Source organism: Euleptes europaea, chromosome 6 (genome assembly GCF_029931775.1).
Source record: "Euleptes europaea isolate rEulEur1 chromosome 6, rEulEur1.hap1, whole genome shotgun sequence".
Taxonomy (NCBI): Eukaryota; Metazoa; Chordata; class Lepidosauria; order Squamata; family Sphaerodactylidae; genus Euleptes; species Euleptes europaea.
In genome coordinates, this window is record NC_079317.1 from 88,350,041 (window position 1) to 88,367,730 (window position 17,690).

Here is a 17,690-nt window from a genome sequence, read left to right on the forward strand (position 1 = left end):
ATTTTTACCTAAACAGAAGTTACCAACTTTAAAAAAATGGGTTATGTGACACAGAACACACTTGTGGGTATGAATAACCAGGCAACGTTCTTACTCTAAATATTTGCAACAGTATCAATAAAAATGATTTATTAATTCTTATTTTTCCTCTTTTGTGTATGCCACTTTTAATTCATGATTCCATGGCTCTGTTCTTTGCTAAAATTCCCAATTGAGAATGTGAGAATGAAAACAGCAGTATATTGATTGATTTAACAGCACAGAATATGCTTTATAGCCTCAGCACAGGATATCCATTTCCATTCCATTATGATAAGATGATGAAAACCCATTAAGAATTGACATCCTTCAATCTATTGGGCTTGGTAATGAGTCTTTTAAATGAGACACTGCTGCATTAACTCGCAATAAAAAGCAACAGTGTTATTGGAAACTGAGAATCTTGCACTTGTTTTGAATATGTATTTTGCAACGGTTTTTCCTCTGGGATTACAGCAGAAATATCCATTTTATTTCACACTCTGTAGCAAAATTTTGCTCCTGTGTCTGTTGGAAACGGAAGGCATTAATGATGAATGAAGGTGCTATGGGTAAATATTCAGGTTAATCAGCACAAGTGAGATGCTGTAAGCAGGATCTGTATAGTTTTATCATAGGATGTATATATATTTTATGCAGGCCTTTGGATGTAGTAAAGATGAATGAATCAATTTTATTTTTTCTTACATATCGTTTCTGTAGATACTGGCCTCTACAGTTCTTCATCATTACTGATCTCTCTCATTGCACATCTCTCTCTCTCTCTCACTGCATTAAATGTATGCATGCGTGTTCTTGTCTTTACTCTTAGCTATAATTCAGGAAAAAACTCAGGCCTTTCTGTCTATCTCCCTCCAGCTTGCAAAGTAGGTGGGCTGTGTTTCCTCTGTTGCAGGTGGGCTTCTATTATTGAAGAAGTCAAATCCAGCCTGAGGCCAAGCCTCAACCTCTGTCTCTCCCTGTCCTGCATCTCAGCATGCACAAATAAAACCTTTACCTTGGTCCTGAAGAGAGAACTGCTCCAGATAATGGTCTTGCAAACAAGACAAATGTTTACATAGAATCAGAAAGCCCTACCAAATCCAATGAGATGCAGCAGTGATTGACAGAAAATGAAAATGCAGTACACAGAAACAACAATTGGGATGATCCTGTGTGGAGGAAAGATAGCTTTAACTGCTCTTTTTAGGAGATGTCTGTATCAAGCACATCTCTCATGAGTCACCTGATCCCCTTGTTTTCTGTTCTGCCCCTCTTTCCCCAGGAAATTAAATCGACAGTGAAACACCAAAATAACAGAGAAGGTTTCCAAATGCTCTTGAATGTGAGAAATAGTTGTTTATACTTGGATAATTTATAATATTTACAGATGGGTGCTGTTCAGATAGGTCTTAATACATTTCTAACTAAACATCCCCAATAATAATCCAAGGAAATTGTTAAATACTTAATACTTAATCATATGCTTAAATACATTTCTGATCAGTATAAAATGCCATATGTTTGACTTGCTTGCTGTGCAGAGGAAGGCACTGGCAAACCACCTCTGCTAGTCTCTTGCCATGAAAACCCCCAAAAGGGGTCGCCATAAGTTGGCTGTGACTTGACGGTGCTTTACACACACAAAGGTCCCCTTAGCAAGCACCGGGTCATTCCTGACCCATGGGGTGACGTCACATCCCGACGTCTCCTAGACAGACTTTGTTTGCGGGGTGGTTTGCCAGTGCCTTCCCCAGTCATCTTCCCTTTACCCCCAGCAAGCTGGGTACTCATTTTACCGACCTCGGAAGGATGGAAGGCTGAGTCAACCTTGAGCCGGCTACCTGAAACCGACTTCATTCGCAATTGAACTCAGGTTGTGAGCAGAGCTTTTGACTGCAGTTCTGCAGCTTAACACTCTGCGCCACGGGGCTCCTCCCTTGACTTTAATACCAAAGGTTTATTTAGACTTATGGTCTAGGAAACATGTTAGATGCAACCTAACAGACATTTTAAAAATGATACACAGGTAATACCTGAGGGCGGAAAGTGTTGTTCCCCTTCCCAACATGGTGCACAATCCCAGAGATACAGAGTGGACCAGCAAATCCAAGCAAATCTGCCAGGACACGGAAAGTGCTGCTTAGAACCAAAGGTCTTCCAAAGGCACAACAGAGGGCATACCAGATAGACTTGTATCCTTGTCGATATGTTTTGCTCTGTCCAAGAACATAAAAATATTAACTATTAATAGGAGAAAGGTTTGACACTGTCATATTAATGTTACACCACCTTGTAACTAAAGATTACCTTGGAACTATTTTATGATTTATGTGCAAAACATTAGGGTAAAAATATGTAATCATATGGATACATACTTAATGTTGGTGAAACAGTTTTGTTCTTGAATGAATAAAGTACAATGGCTGCAGTATATAGACTCAGCAATCACATGTACACTCCTGGAAGTTATATGAATTTCCCCTAACCATATTCAGTTCGATAGAGGCGAGTGTCTTGCATACAAAGACAGAGATCTGCGGAGTTGCTCTCAGGAATGTGGAAGCCTCTGCATGGGGGACTCTATGTAAAAATCAGAGTGTATATAGATCTCTGAATTGGATAAGAGTCAGACTACATATGGCTTCAACATCCATGTTTGTTGATTCATGTGTCCTGCCAGGGTGTATGTGTGTTTATATTTTTAATCACAGATCTCCTTTTATCTCCCTGTACTCTGTTGCTTTGGGAATAATTTTTCTCCCAATCCAGATAATGTTAGGATTGCCACAGTCCAGGTGGCACCTGGAGATCTGCTATTACAACTGATCTCCAAATGACCAAGACCATTTCTGCAGTTTGAAAACGACTGCTTTGGGGGGTGGACTCAACCCCACTGTTCCCAGGCTCCACTCTCAAAATCTACAGATATTTCCCAACCTAGAGCTGGCAACCCTACATAACATCGTATTGAAGCCAGACTTGGAAGAAAACAGTCTAACATTACTGAATGTGGGAAGATAAAATGGAGGAGATGGGTAAGGCTGATAGCAACTCGTACATGTGTTCACTGTTGTGGCCCCCTCATTGTGGAATGGCCTGCCTGAGGAGATCAGACAGGCTTCCATACTGCTGTCTTTCTGCAACTGTGCAAAACACAACTGGTCAGAAAGACATTTTTATAAATGGAATAAGGCTATAATACAATGGAAAGGTTCTGGAAGGCACTGTTTATTATATGCATTTTCTTGCTCTCAGTGCATTTTCTACTTTCATAATTCCATTGTTTGAATTTTTGACATATCATGTCTAATGCCTTTTTGCATTATTTCTAATCTTTGTAGTCCTCAATCTGTTCCATTGTTTATTGGATGTCACATGATATTTCATTGCATTGTTTTACACTGTAATCTGTCTTGAGACATAATGAAAAATGTGGGTTATAAATAAAAACGTAAATAAGTAAATAATAAACAATAGTTTGGATAGTGCATGTTCTCTGCCTTAAGAAATATGCATTTCATACTACAAAACCAATATTGATGAGAGACATAATTTTAGGTAATAATTTAAAGAGATAAAATCCACTTTATTATGCATTTTACAGTATGATTACACTATGTGTTACGTATATGAAAAGTGTGTTGGTTTTGAGGTAATTACTTTAATCCAAGGAATGATCACATGGATTATACCTATGTATCTAAAAAGTGTTGGCCAAAATGGGTCACCATCAATTATCCAAAACCAAAAAAGAGCTATATGGCACCTTTAACAGATATAATTGTGGTGTAATATTAGTGTATTCCCTGACCTGGATGACCCAGGCTAGCCTGATCTCGTCAGATCTCAGAAGCTAAGCAGGGTCAGCCCTGGTTAGTATTTGGATGAGACACCACCAAGAAATACCAGGGTTGCTATGCAGAGGAAGGCACTGGCAAACCACCTCTCTGTTAGTCTCTTGCCTTGAAAACCCCATAAGGGGTCACCATAAATTGGCTGTGACTTGATGGCACTTTACATACACACACACACACACACACACACACACACACACACAGACTTTTAGTGTATACTTGGTTGGCATGATGTTTACATTCAGTGGCAGATTGGATGTAAACAGAGGGGCCTAAAAGCCATGACCAGCAAGAGGGAGACATGATAATGTGTCTGAGAGTTTAGTTCAAAGAGATACTGGGACATCTGTGATCAGATCATTCCACTGTTTGTTTGTTTGTTTTTAAATACGAGAATAGTACCTATATGGGGCTCCAATTTGGGGCCATGTGAAATGGGGAGAAAGAGAAGGTTTAACTCTTAATTCTGCCATCCCTGCATGGTTTTCCAAATCAAAACTTATTTTCCCAGTATGTTTTTAGACTTGGAAAGGGGGGGGGCGAAATTGACACTCCTCTTTGCCTGTCTTTTTTTATTTTTTTGCTCAAGGATAACAGTGTGTCTACATATGTGCATGAGCACGTGAGGGTGGTCAGTTTCAATAGGTGGAACTGTGCAGAAGTAGAAGCTTTAAACCCCATTCTCACACCTGTGTGTGTGTGTGTGTGTGTGTGTGTGTGTGTGTGTGTGTACCGTCAAGACAAATCTGACTTATGGCGATCTGTCGGGTTTTCAAGGCAAGAGGTGTTCAGAGGTGATTTGCCATTGCCTACCTCTGTGTAGGCTGAGAGAACTGGCCCAAGGTCACTGGCCCAAGGTCATCCAGCAGGGTTCACATGGAGGAGTGGGAAATCAAACCTGGTTCTCCAGATTAGAGGCCACCGCTCTTAACCACTACACCACGTTGGCTCTTCTCCTACCTGCATAGCACCCTGCAAATCAGGGCCTCGTGCAGCTGCTATTACTAGCTTTAAAACGTTGGGAAGACCTAATCATGAATGTCCCAGCACCTCATCTACTCTAGGACCCCAACTACCTAGTTATATAGATTTAACTATGTGCAAATTAAACAAATAATTTATTCCAAATAGAAAACTTTCCCAACAGAAGTCATTCCAGGATTCCATGGACACTAAATGTTATGTCAGAAGTATTCCAAAATCTACTTATATATATATGTGCTTATATTTATGGTAGGATATATAATCCAAAGTGATATATTACTAATGAGGTATATAATTAACATCTTACTTTCTGTGCTTCAAAAGCTTTGTTAAGGCGCATATAATTGGTCACAGCTCTCATGGCAATAGGCAGCTTGCCTATAGCTTTCAGATCTATTGGCTTCTTATGTGCAGTTTTAATGAATGTATTCATCCACCAGTATGTTCCTTTGGACAGCAGATTGACAAAGGGCTGCAGGAATCTGACTCCAAGATCCTGAAGGTCCTCGGGTGGCTTAACTTCTTTGGGCTTTTTGAAGAAAACATATCTCTGAAATCCGTGAAGTCAAAGGTTTATGAAGCAAGTACACAAAAAGAGGGAAAGAGAAAATGAACAAAATACTGTACTATGAATTTGTCCTCTAGTGAAGATGATGTGGGTCCTAGAGTTCTGCAATTACAACGGATCTCCAGACTATAGAGTTTGGCGACTAAAGAGTTCCCCTGGAGGAAATGTCAGCATTGGAGGGTGGACTCTATGGCATTACATCCTTACCGAGCTGCCTCCCTTTCCCAAACTCTGCCCTCGCTGGAGCTGGCTACCCTAATATGACCAGATAACAATAGATCCAAGCAACCAAATTAAAGCCTATGTATACACAATCAGGTCCCTCTGTAGAACTACCCTTCCCCCATAATATCTAATTGGCTTAGTTTCTTACACAGTTATCAACAGTGTTTATGTTCAAAAACAAAACCATTAAATCTCTGCATGAAAGAAAGAAAGAGTTTTGTTGCTTGACAAATTGTAAAGATTTGGCTGAAGTATACTGTACCTCCCGCGGAATGTGTTTCCTAAGCATAGTTTAATCATGGAAATCTAAAGTGAGTATGTGCTACTTAGTTATGGATTATGGGCAGGATCTTACCACAGTTACCTAAGCACTTTTTAAAACCTGTTGTTTTCACAGGAGTAAGATATAACAGATACCACTGTGGCCTTAGTACTGAGCAGAGGACAAGAGTGTAAGCCTGGCCACTGTTGAAGCAGCCTATCACCTCTCCTAAATGAACTAACCTTTTGGAGTTATTTGAGAAAGTGAACCAGCATGTAGATAATGATTACCCAGCGGACATTAAATACTTGGACTTTCAAAAAGCTTTTGACAAGGTACCTCACCAAAGATTCCTGAATAAATTTAGCAGTCATGGGGTAAGATTATGGATTAAAAACGGTTAAATGCCAGGAAGCAAAGAGTAAAAATAAATGGACAGTTCTCACAATGAAGGGTAGTAAGCAGTGGGTCCTACAAGGATCAGTACTGAGACCAGTACTATTTAATTTGTTCATAAATGATCTGGAACTAGGAGGGAGCAGTGTAGAGGCCAAGTCTGCAGATGACACAAAATTATTCGGGATGGTGAAAACCAAGGATGACTGTGAAGAGCTCCTCGAGGATCTCCACAACTTGGGTGAGTGGGCAACAACGTAGCAAATGAAATTCAGTGTTGTTAAATGCAAGGTGATGCACAATGGAACAAAAATCCCTACTTTAAGTATAGGCTAATGGGGTCTGAACTTGCTGAGACTGAGAGGGAAAAGGGCCTCGGCCTCTATACCCTGTTTGTTGGACCTCCAGAGGAACTGGTTGGCCACTGTGGAAGAGTGGATGCTGGACTAGATGGACCACTGGTCTCATGCAGCAGGTTCTTCTTATCTTATGTTCTTAACTATAGTTAACACAGTGGCTTACTGAGCCAAACTTTATTTTCACTATTTTCTGCAACTGGAATGTGACCTAAAACTGTATGTCACTGTGAGAAGAGTACAATTTATGTGTATGATTCACCCCTCTCTTCTCTAAGAAAAATCTATACAAAAATCTATTTAGTAGATGATACAGAAACTTCATTCAAGCATCACTAGCTGGAACAGTGTTTCATGTTCAGTAGTTCATTTTATTTTTTTCTACAAAACAATTATTTTTTTGTCAAAATCATATTAATTAGTGAACTGAGCACTTATTTTAAAAGCAGTTTTGGACATGGGAGGAGGAACAGCTGTTGTGGTGATCTACACTGGGAATCTTTACCACTCAAGAGGAAAAGTCATCAGAATCAACTGTTAAGTCATAACTTTTAGAAAGTTAGATAACAACTACTACAACAATAATAATAATGCACATTTTGCTCAGTTTTTGTATACATTAATAACATAAATTTAGAGGTGGACACAAAAGGCACACTTAGCAGGCAAAGCAGAGCTGCCTTGCAATCCAAGGTGAAGACAGCAGAGATCTTGAACAGTTATACCCTTCTAAGACTATTAAATGCAACTGAATTAGAAGAGTGTAACTTGGATAGTACTGTAAATGGTTTGAAAAATTAAGCAGGCATTTTGCAGTTTTAGATTGCTCAACCTACAATTAATATGATAGCACTCCCATTTTCAAAGGTTTTCTTTTACATGCTGTGCCTACAAACCATTAAAGTTTGCAAGGAAAGATGTAAGAATTATCTTGAAATGTAACTTACCCTCACCCTGATGACATTAATTTCTACAACTAGCAGCATTCCATAAAGAACTACTAAGAACCCAGTGAGGCAGAATCGAAGCTGGAGGGGTCCAACACCATTATCATAAAACTTTACAAATTTGATGGTTTTGGTTACAAAAGCTAAAGTCCAGTAGAAAAACAAAGCTGTGTAAAGATAAACAAAGCAGCAGTCAATTATTTTTTTTTAAAAAAATAGCAGCAGTAGAAATGATAGAAAATGAAATAACAAGGTTTCTGAAAGTACAATCAAGAGACCAGCTGCAAGCACTTGTGGGGGGCATATCGTTTCTCTTCCCCTACTGTTACCTTGTTTCCTCCTCTGAACGCCGCATAGCCTCTCCCCTATTCCTGCTTCCTGCTTCCCTTCCCACCCACCATCCAACCTACCTTTATCTGCCCCATTTTCATGTTTCCCTCCTTTCTTCCCTGATAAAGCTTCCTGGAAAAAAACTCAGTAGGGTTCTGGCCATTGGGCTGAGCTGGGGCTGGCCACTTGGCAAGGTCCAGTTGTGCAATTCCAGCTGCCAGGGTGAGCCAAGTTGCACAGTGGGAAATCTGCAATAACTTTAAGGTATCACCTTACTTGCCCCGGTATTCCCCTCCCCACACTATTTTCTCTTTTTCTCCTCTTGGTAGCCCCTATATCCTCATATTTCCCTGCTCCCTTTTATCCATTCCACCAACCAACCAATCTTTTATCTGTCCCCATCTTCTCCTATATTTGTTATTCATTTACTTTATTTATATCTCACCTTTCTTCAAAATGGGGACCTGAAGCAGCTTATATCATTTTCTCCATTTTATTCTCACGGCAGTCCTGTGAGGTGAGTTAGGCTGGGAGAATGTGACTGGCCCAAGGTCACCAAGTGGGCTACCAAGGCAGAGTGAGAATTTGAACATGGGTCTTCCATATCCTATTCTGAAACTCTAACCACTGCACACACTGGCTTTTGTGCAAAGCCTGGTCTTGAATAGTAGTGAGCAGCTGGGCCTGTCAGTGGTTGCTGTTGGGCCTAGTCCCCATAAGTCTTCTCTCAAGGCCAAAACAAGCCTGGAAAGGGCCCTGCCCCCTCTACCTGCCTTTTACTAACAGAAACCAAGGCCTAAAGACTGGCAATACAGTTGTTGTTGTCTAGCAACGACCCCTGACAGCATCCATTTCTTAAAGGTACAAATGCTGTTTCTATTATTGGGGAGATTAACTCCCCAGTATACTTTTTTTTAGATTTCAGATTTTTCTGCAAACCTGGGGCTTTTTCAGGGTTGAAGAAGAATATGTCTTGTCTACACATGTCCCCTGTCTTGTCTACACATGACCCTCTGGGGTCATGTTGAGAATTAGATATACTGATCCACTGAGGGGATCCTAGCTTCTCTGAAGCATGACCCTTTTAAATCCTCATGGCAAAAAATCTTAGATGAGAAACTGTCATTGTTGGGCTTCTCGCAGGATGTCTTATTAGATCTTGGGAAAACTGAAGCTTTTACCAAAATTAAAAAGTGCATTAAAGAGCTCGATTATAACAGCACTACTTTTTGTGCTCGTCGTGTCTGTTCATCCCACTTCTTCGGAATACCCCTCCACGTGGTCTGCCTGCCTATACATATTATCTGACAACTCCTCGTCACTGTAGAGCTTTTTGCTTGGCTAGATTGAATGCTAACCCTTCTATGGTAATGCAGGGCAGAATTCTGAATATACCATACTCAGACAGGATCTGCCCTTGCTCTTCTGGTTCTATTGACTCATTAGCCCATGCCCTTTTGGAATGCCACTTTTACGAGGAACTTCGATCGCACTATATTTCCCCCCTTTTAATATACAAATCCAATGCCTCTGTGACTGACATAATGCCTTTTTCACTAAGCGATAGGGACCCCAAGGCTACATGGTCAGTGGCAAGATTTTTTCAATCCTTATATCCCTCCAACACTAGATATATGCTGCTCAAGATCAATTGATCAAGGAGCTTCTAAGGGATAAAAGGAAAGGATATACTGATGATCTATTCAGATGATGCATACATAGGGTTGCCAGCTCTTGGTTGGGAAATACTGGGAGATTTTTGGGGCAGAGACTGAGGAGTGGAAGGTTTGGGGAGGGGAGGAACTTCAATGAGAGTTGACAACTCTCATTGCAAGCACAAATTTTTGGTATTGTTAGAAATGTAGTTTGTTAAATATATGTTGTATACATAGGGTTGCCAACCTCCAGGTACTGCCATAAACAGAAACCTGTGCTGAAAATAGTTACAGCTGAAATGTATATACACAGCACAACGGCTCAAAAAGTACACCAATCCTCAATTTACTATTAGTCAAGAATAATTTAACTAGCATATTGTGCATCTAGGCATGAATTTAATGCCTTTTTTCTTACCCATTTTTCCCGTTGGGAATGCATGTATATTTTTCTTTAAATTATTCTTGACTAATAGTAAATTGAGGATTGGTGTACTTTTTGAGCCTTTGTGCTGTGTATATATATTTCAACCTCCAGGTACTAACTGGAGATCTCCTGCTGTTACAACTAGGCTTGCCAGGCACCATAGCTCCACCGGAGGGAGCTTTGCGGGGCCATGGCTGCAGTGCGTAATGCGCACATGCCTGGCATGGCATGCCTGCGCACCCTGCGCGATACTCCTACGTCACTATCGGGTTTACCCGGAAGTGACACGGACGCTCTAGCAATCTCAGCTGAAACTCTATTGTTTCCATACAGTTTTAGCGGAGGTTGCCAGAGCATCCATGTCGCTTCCGGGTAAACCTGAAACTGGTGTGCATGCACGCATTGCCCGCCAGCCCTTAGCTGGTCGACGGGTAGCCCGGTGGATTAGCGGGATTTTACCTGCCACCACCGGGTACTTGGCAACCCTAGTTACAACTGATCTCCAGTTGATAGAGATCAGTTCACCTGGAGAAAATGGCCGCTTTGACAATTGGACTCTATGACATTGAAGTCCCTCCCCTCCCCAAACCCCACCCTCCGCAGGCTCTGCCCCATAAACCCACTGCCTGTAAGGAGGGGGGACCTGGCAACCCTACACACCAACATGAATAAAAACATTACACAGTAAGAAAAAAATGAGTATAAAGCTAACTTCCATGTTATTGTAATTGCAGAAGTCTCAATAGCACTCATAATTTCTTCCTCTATCTTTTTGTAAAATTAAATTTTTGAGATAGAGGAAGGTTATCCTAATATAATAGTTTACCTATATATCTGTATCTCTGACATTCTTATTATGTTGTTACAGGTTTTGTGTGCCATTTCCAGCTATATAATTTTTTTATCCTCTCATATAGCCCAAGGAAGCTGAGCTTACATTTTAATATTTTTATGGAGAAAATATTACAACACTTAAGCTAATTATAAATGATTGTGTGTTCTCATGCTGAAAAAAGGATGCCTTACGTAATTGGGAAAATATATAAAATATGCATATTTATCAGTTTTATATAAGTTCCATGTGTGGGTGTAGAAAATTAATACATAATTATTAACTCTTCTGCATTCAAATTGGGTAATGGGAAACCATAGGAAGAACTATTGCCTGTAGAGTCCCTACTTTGGAATTGTTTTCTGGAGTAGCAGACTCCTACGCATAGCTTTCAACTATAACAGGGAGCTAAGAAAAATGTCTAAGGAAGCAGCAGGCACTTTCAGAGACCTTGTAGCCTGAGATTAGTGTCCCACACCTACGTCTACTCCTAAAAGTGTCTGATATTTGAAATCCATTTGTATGCATTTCCGGAACACAGAAAGTAATTTTTGGAAAGTAATTTACTATCTTTGTATCATCTCCTGGAGTGACCTGTCATTTTGTTTATATCCATGCTTGAGACTTATATGTATACTTCATATATAGTAAGTACTCCTGAATATCAAGGCTGTCTACAAAGGGAAGTTCTGCAAATAGGGAAATACAGAATAAGAAGTAACACTAATTTTACTTATTTACCTTTATCTTATCTTAGTAAATTAGTTGTTCAAGTCAGGTTTATTCACATTTAACAGAATAGAGAAACTGTTTAAAGAATAAATATATACAAGAAGTATTGATTCCAACAAATGCAACCTGATCTAATGCACGCTTACTCAGAAGGAAGTCTTAATGAGCTGAATGGATCTTATTCTTACAGTATTGCATCCAGAGTCTTACATGACCGTACTAGAAAAAGAGGTTTCTGTCCTTTCTTCCAGAGAAAGTATACGTGTCAAATAACAGTGGGACTATTTATATATTACATAATCTTCCTGTCAACAGATGAGATTCGTCCCTTGACAATGCCCATGCAAACTCGTTGTACAAACACAACAGTGAAAGGCAACAATGAACATCAGTTTAATGGAGCTAGAGTTTTAATGCTCACTATAACAGTCAACAATGTCAAACAAATATTAAAATAACTATAATGCGGGTCAAAACACTGCTGTTTTCAAATTGCTAGATATTCCTGAACGTTCTGTTTGTTTAATAATAACAATATTACCAAACATATTTGTAATTAGATCTGATAATGAAAAATGATGAACAAAACAACATTCTAGTAAAAAATAATTCACAATAAGTACAATGCAGCATTGTACTTACCTACTTACCTACCATGAACCTAAGGCAAACATAGGTCATTTATGCATAGTCGCTTTACCCTCCTTTATTCCGTTTCAGCCAGGAACAAATTTTTCAGTATGCATGATACCTCATTCCTTGGAAGCTCAATGCTGTTTTAGCGGAAAACGAACCTGGCTTTTCCCATTCCTCTTCTGGCCTGAATTAAACCATTCATCCTGGCTCATTCCGGAGTCACAGACAATGCATGCTCTGTTCTCGGGTTGAGCTTCGCCCCACCCTTTTCCAAACCCCTCTTCAAGGCAGCATGCAGATAGCCAAACAGGGGCGCACAGAAGATTGGCTTCTCTCACAGCCAATCACGAAGCAGTGTGTAAAGAGGCAGGGATTCAAGTGCTTCCTGCTTCCTCTGAGCTTTTTCTGAGCAAAAGAAAGGCTTGTTTAAAACGAGGCTTGGATTTCTCCCCCCTGCTTCCTTTCAGATTGCTCCGTTTTTTCTTTTTTGTTCTTAAAATGCTTTTTTATGCGGCAGGGGTTTTGGGGGAAGGAAATCTTCTCTCGTGAGATAAGCCAATTACAGAGCAGCATTAAAGGGGGTGGGACTTGATTTGAACTTGGGAGACTGCTTTTCTGTATTCATGCCTCCATTAGCACACAGTTTCGTCCCTGATCATTCCAGCCAATGCATACAGTTTTCCCCGACCCGGGTTACTTTGATCCTGGCTGAAATGGGGAATAAAGGAGGTTAAAGCGACCATGCATAAATGACCATAGTCACAGTTTAACAGTTTTCTGTGCTGTAGTACATACCTATTAACAACTTCGGAAAATTTGATGTTTCAATGTTGTGATAGTAAACAACTGATGTGATGGCTGCTAAGAATGCCATGCCAGGCGGCATGTACAGGTGCAAATGACGGGATTCTGAAACCCTAAGAAAAACAGAACATGTATTAATCACAAATATCCTGGGAAAGAGAACCATAATTGCTCTAATGCTCACATCATTATATCACATTAAATTCATTTGAATGGAGATACAAAATCATACATACAGGAATGTACACATGGCTGTCTCTGTTGGAATTATTAATTAAGAAAGCAATCAGAGTTCCCACACACAGGACAAAACACTGGATTAAGACCGAAAGCTAAAATCAAGTGACCATTATTGGGTGTACTTTTGTGGCAGTGCTTCTTCTTCTCTTTATTCTTCAAACAGTATTGACAGAAAAAGAAGCTTATGATGCAGTGTGCAGGACAGGGTGACAGAGATGTTTAAAAAAGAAAGGGTGCTACGCACATGATCCTACCCAGATGCATCTTTGGTCAAATTAATTTATAGGTATGATGACTGAAAAAGGAATCAGTGTGCCTTAATGCAATGGAAAATTTCATCCAATTTAATCATGGCTTAGTTTAACTGAAAATATGTTTCAGCATAATACAGACAATATCTCAGATTTTATTATAAATAGGTGAGAGTTTTTCTGGATTAACAGCCTCCCTTTTTTCTTTATCTAGTCCATATTTCCATATGCACATTAAAAAATTTACATGTGCTATAAGTACTAGGGATACCACGGTCAGGTTTGCCATGAATAAATTCATTGGATAAATTTACCATATTTGTTGGGAGAGATTATAGTGAACTGGTCCAAGGATTAGTTCGCTGGTGTGGCAAACATCTGAAACTCCTTTGTATTAACTGGCATCTGTGCAGTAGATTTTTTTTTTTTTTGCTATTAGACATACAATTTGGTTGACCTCTGAGCATCATTAACATATGGACCCAGTTTCCTAGTGAACCAGATCATTCCAGATTCAGGAGGAGAGTGCGTGAAATGGAGCCATGATGCACACCGCATCAGAAGGGGGGGAAAGTTTTTGACTGGATTCAGTGGCATTGGCAAGGCAGTATGGTGTTTTTGCTTCCAAACACACACACACACACACACACACACACAGAAGAGCAAACGTCCAGTAGCACCTTAAAGATTAACAAAATTTCTGGCAGGGTATGAGCTTTCGTGAACCACAGCTCATTTCTTTAGAACACACATAAATGGCCTTTCTCATCTTTAAACAGAATGTTTGCTGAGTTCTTCCTTGGGTACCAGTGAGTGCGGGAGTCACCAGGTGTCACTACTGGTTATAAGGGTGCAAAACCCTTGGAACCCAGTAAAAACATAATACTTCTAGTGAACCAGAGCTACATAACTCTTTCCACACCTTCTACAACACATACTGCAGCTGAACCAAGATCAATATCAGAATGCAAGAGACTGGCATTTGTGAGTGATACACAGAGAGGGGTAAAGAAAGATGCTATTCCTAATTGAAATGGGGGGGGGGATACAGTTCTCATGGTCCTTTGCAAAACCACACATGTGTTACGCAATGCACATGCACAGATGCCAGTCAGGCACGCTGTTGTGCTAGATGTGCAGCTGCCTGGCAAACTCGAAGAAATGGCTTGGCAAACACGTGATCTGGTTATCGATCAAGCATAGGGATAGTTGCAATTGATTGTTGCGATGCAATCCCAACCTGCGGGAATTTGGGCCTCTGTTATGTAAGGTGCAACACATTCAGAATTATCATCTTGGATCAGAACAGTGGCTTACCCAGTCCAACAATGGCCCTACAAACTTTTCTGCCTACATTACTTGTCAGAGAAATTAGTACTGCTTGGTAGGACATAGGTGAATAAAACACATCTATCCTCCATGCTGTTAAAACTCAGGAGGGCATACCCCAAATATATGATTTCATCAGTGAAAGAGCCAGTTACTAAATACTACGGCACTACAGAAGTAGCTGCAAGACTTCACAGCACTATTTGGACTTCGATTTAAAGCCTTCAGGATGGTCATGTTTTGCTGGACAAACTATTACCCCTCATTTAAACAGATATGTGCAGAAGAGTTCTGCCTCCAAGTAGAATCAATTAAAACATTTCAATAGATTTGTGCAAACTATTATTCACCCCCATCTTAGACTACACAGCCATAAATAATTGATAGTTATAGTATACACTTCCAGAAATGTCAATTGTCAGGGCCTACAGCAACACAAAGGAATTCTGAAATTTAAAAAGTTTTAGGGTCAAACTGCACATTATTGTTTTCTTTTCATATTTGATATTTCATATCAGCCTCCAGCCATATGTATTTATCAGCCAATATCCTAATTTTGCAGAGGAGATTTTCTATTGCTCTTGGCCACTTGGCGTTCAGCTTCACTAGGTATAGAGTCACATTGAATCTCTTACTACCTCTCTTTTCAGGCATCATATGGGCCTCTACAGCAATAGAAACTATAGCAATATAAAGATGGCTCAAGGTTTTGCAACAGAATTGGGCTTATCAGGCAAACAGGGCAGAACCAATTAGCTAACTAAAAATAATTGAGACAGTATGTTTATGCATGCACATTCTTGGCAAGGTTTTTGGAACATCTGACACAAAGGTCTGAACACAGATTACATTTCTAAACAAGCGGAATTGACAGGATGAAAATATGCAGGGTAAGATGTATTTAATCCTATTAACAGGGAAACAAGTTAGAAAATAATACTTTTTATATACTTACCCATCTGATACGATGCCCTCAGCTATTTCACATACCAACACAAACAATAGGATGAAAGTCAAAATCCACCGTAAATTATGACCAGGGAAATGAAGCCAAGTGCTGTGATGGATATGAACTTTGGAGCTCTGACTTCCCCATCCTAAATATATCAAAACAAAGTATACCTGCATTATCATGAGGGTTTCTTGCACATATTCCAAAACACATTATTGTCAAATGGAAATAGAAACATCGATCTTTACTGTTAAATGCAAAATGTTAATAAAGTTAAAGAGGCACAGTGGTCTTGTAAAAGAGATGGGGTTTATGAAATGGCAGGGAATTCCTGCAGAGTGTTAATGGAAGGCTTATTGGTGTTTTTGTTTTAAAATGGTAGGCGTAGAAAAAATACTGCATCGTTCCTCAACAATTAATAGAGTCATAAACATTCTTTTTGAAGATTGTTTCAGAGGGTAGTAGAACAGCTAGATTCAAGTCCAGTAGTGCCAAGATTTTTTGGGTATTAACTTTCAAGAGTCAACGCTTCCTGTGTCAGATACAAAGATCTGCTGAAGGGAGCTTTGACTCTCAAAAGCTTATACTCTGAAAATCTTGTTGGTCTCCAAGGTACTGGTGGACTTGAATCTAGCTATTGTTTCTCAACAAACTGAAAAAGTTACCATAGGACTAATTATCTCACAAATACATCCATCAGGACAATGTAACACTCACACAACAGTCACAAGAGCAATAAATGTGCTGTGAGCCAAACTGCCCACAAGTACTTTGAAACAACAACAACAATAAAATAATGCAGTTTTCCATTAAATGAAAAAACTAACATGAGAGAAGATGTGAAAACAAATGCCCACATATTTCATGATTAACTGATCGTGCAGAAGTATTCTATCTGTGAACCATTTCCTTAGTTCTTAAGAAAGTTAAAAAAGCATTAGCACTCAAAAGTGCTGAATTTGTGATTCACTGATACATTTAACCTATACTGATATTTTTGCATTCCTATGACCTGCAACAAAAATATATGACAATAATCAGTATTTAACATATAAAAGTAAAGGAGTCCCGTGGCGCAGAGCAGTACTGCAGTCCAAGCTCTGCAGTACCCATGGGTCAGGAATGATCTGGTGCTTGCACAGGGGACCTTTACCTTTTAATATATAAAAGTCATTTATGGTATTAAAGATTAGATGAGTAAAATGATCTAACTAAGAGTTCTAGTGGTTGCATTCAAACAGAGCACGTGGTTGCAGTACTTGTGTGTGTATGTTCTGTCAAGTCACGGCTGACTTATAACTACGCCGTAGGATTTTCCAGGCAAGAGATGTTCGGAGTTGGTTTGCCATTGCTTGCCTCCGTGTGGGCTGAGAGAGTTCAGAAGAACTGTGACTGGCCCGAGGTCACCCAGCAGGGTTCATGTGGAGGAGTGGGGAATCGATCCCAGTTCTCCAGATTAGAGTCCACCGCTCTTAACCACTACACCATGCTGGCTCTGGTTGCACTACTTAGCCATTCAATGTAAGGCACTAAAACAATACACTATTGCTAAATTATTAGCATATTTGATCTGCAACTTATTTTGTTTTGTTCATTAAAAAAGCACCTGGTTAACTGCAGAAATGTATGTGTGCTGCTATTTCCCTATTTTCTTTTTCCTCTCTTCTTTTTCCAAAGCCCTTGTGAGAAGCATAAACCTAGTTTATTTATGGTGTTGGACACAGCGAATTTACTTCTAGAATAATATGTGCTTGATTTCGAAACACCCATGACTGGGTTAACTTGGAGATCCAATTCATGCATATGAAATACATACTTTCCAAGCAAGCGCACTAAGGGTGGGGGCAGGGCAGACCCCTGGTGTACGATTCAACTCAGGCCATTTACGC

General features: G+C 39.8%; 1 protein-coding gene across 2 annotated transcripts in view; it reads right to left on the reverse strand.

Annotated features, from left to right (window-relative positions):
• Positions 1–17,690, reverse strand: part of ABCC8 (ATP binding cassette subfamily C member 8) — an 81,596-nt gene that overhangs the window by 62,732 nt on the left and 1,174 nt on the right. For both annotated transcript variants that reach the window (XM_056851341.1, XM_056851340.1), the window contains exons 2-6: positions 15,805–15,946; positions 13,021–13,142; positions 7,614–7,780; positions 5,167–5,409; positions 2,055–2,237 (exon numbers count right to left, since the gene is read on the reverse strand). In XM_056851341.1, coding sequence (XP_056707319.1) covers positions 2,055–2,237; positions 5,167–5,409; positions 7,614–7,780; positions 13,021–13,142; positions 15,805–15,946 — 857 coding nt within the window. The remainder of the gene's footprint in view (positions 1–2,054; positions 2,238–5,166; positions 5,410–7,613; positions 7,781–13,020; positions 13,143–15,804; positions 15,947–17,690) is intronic.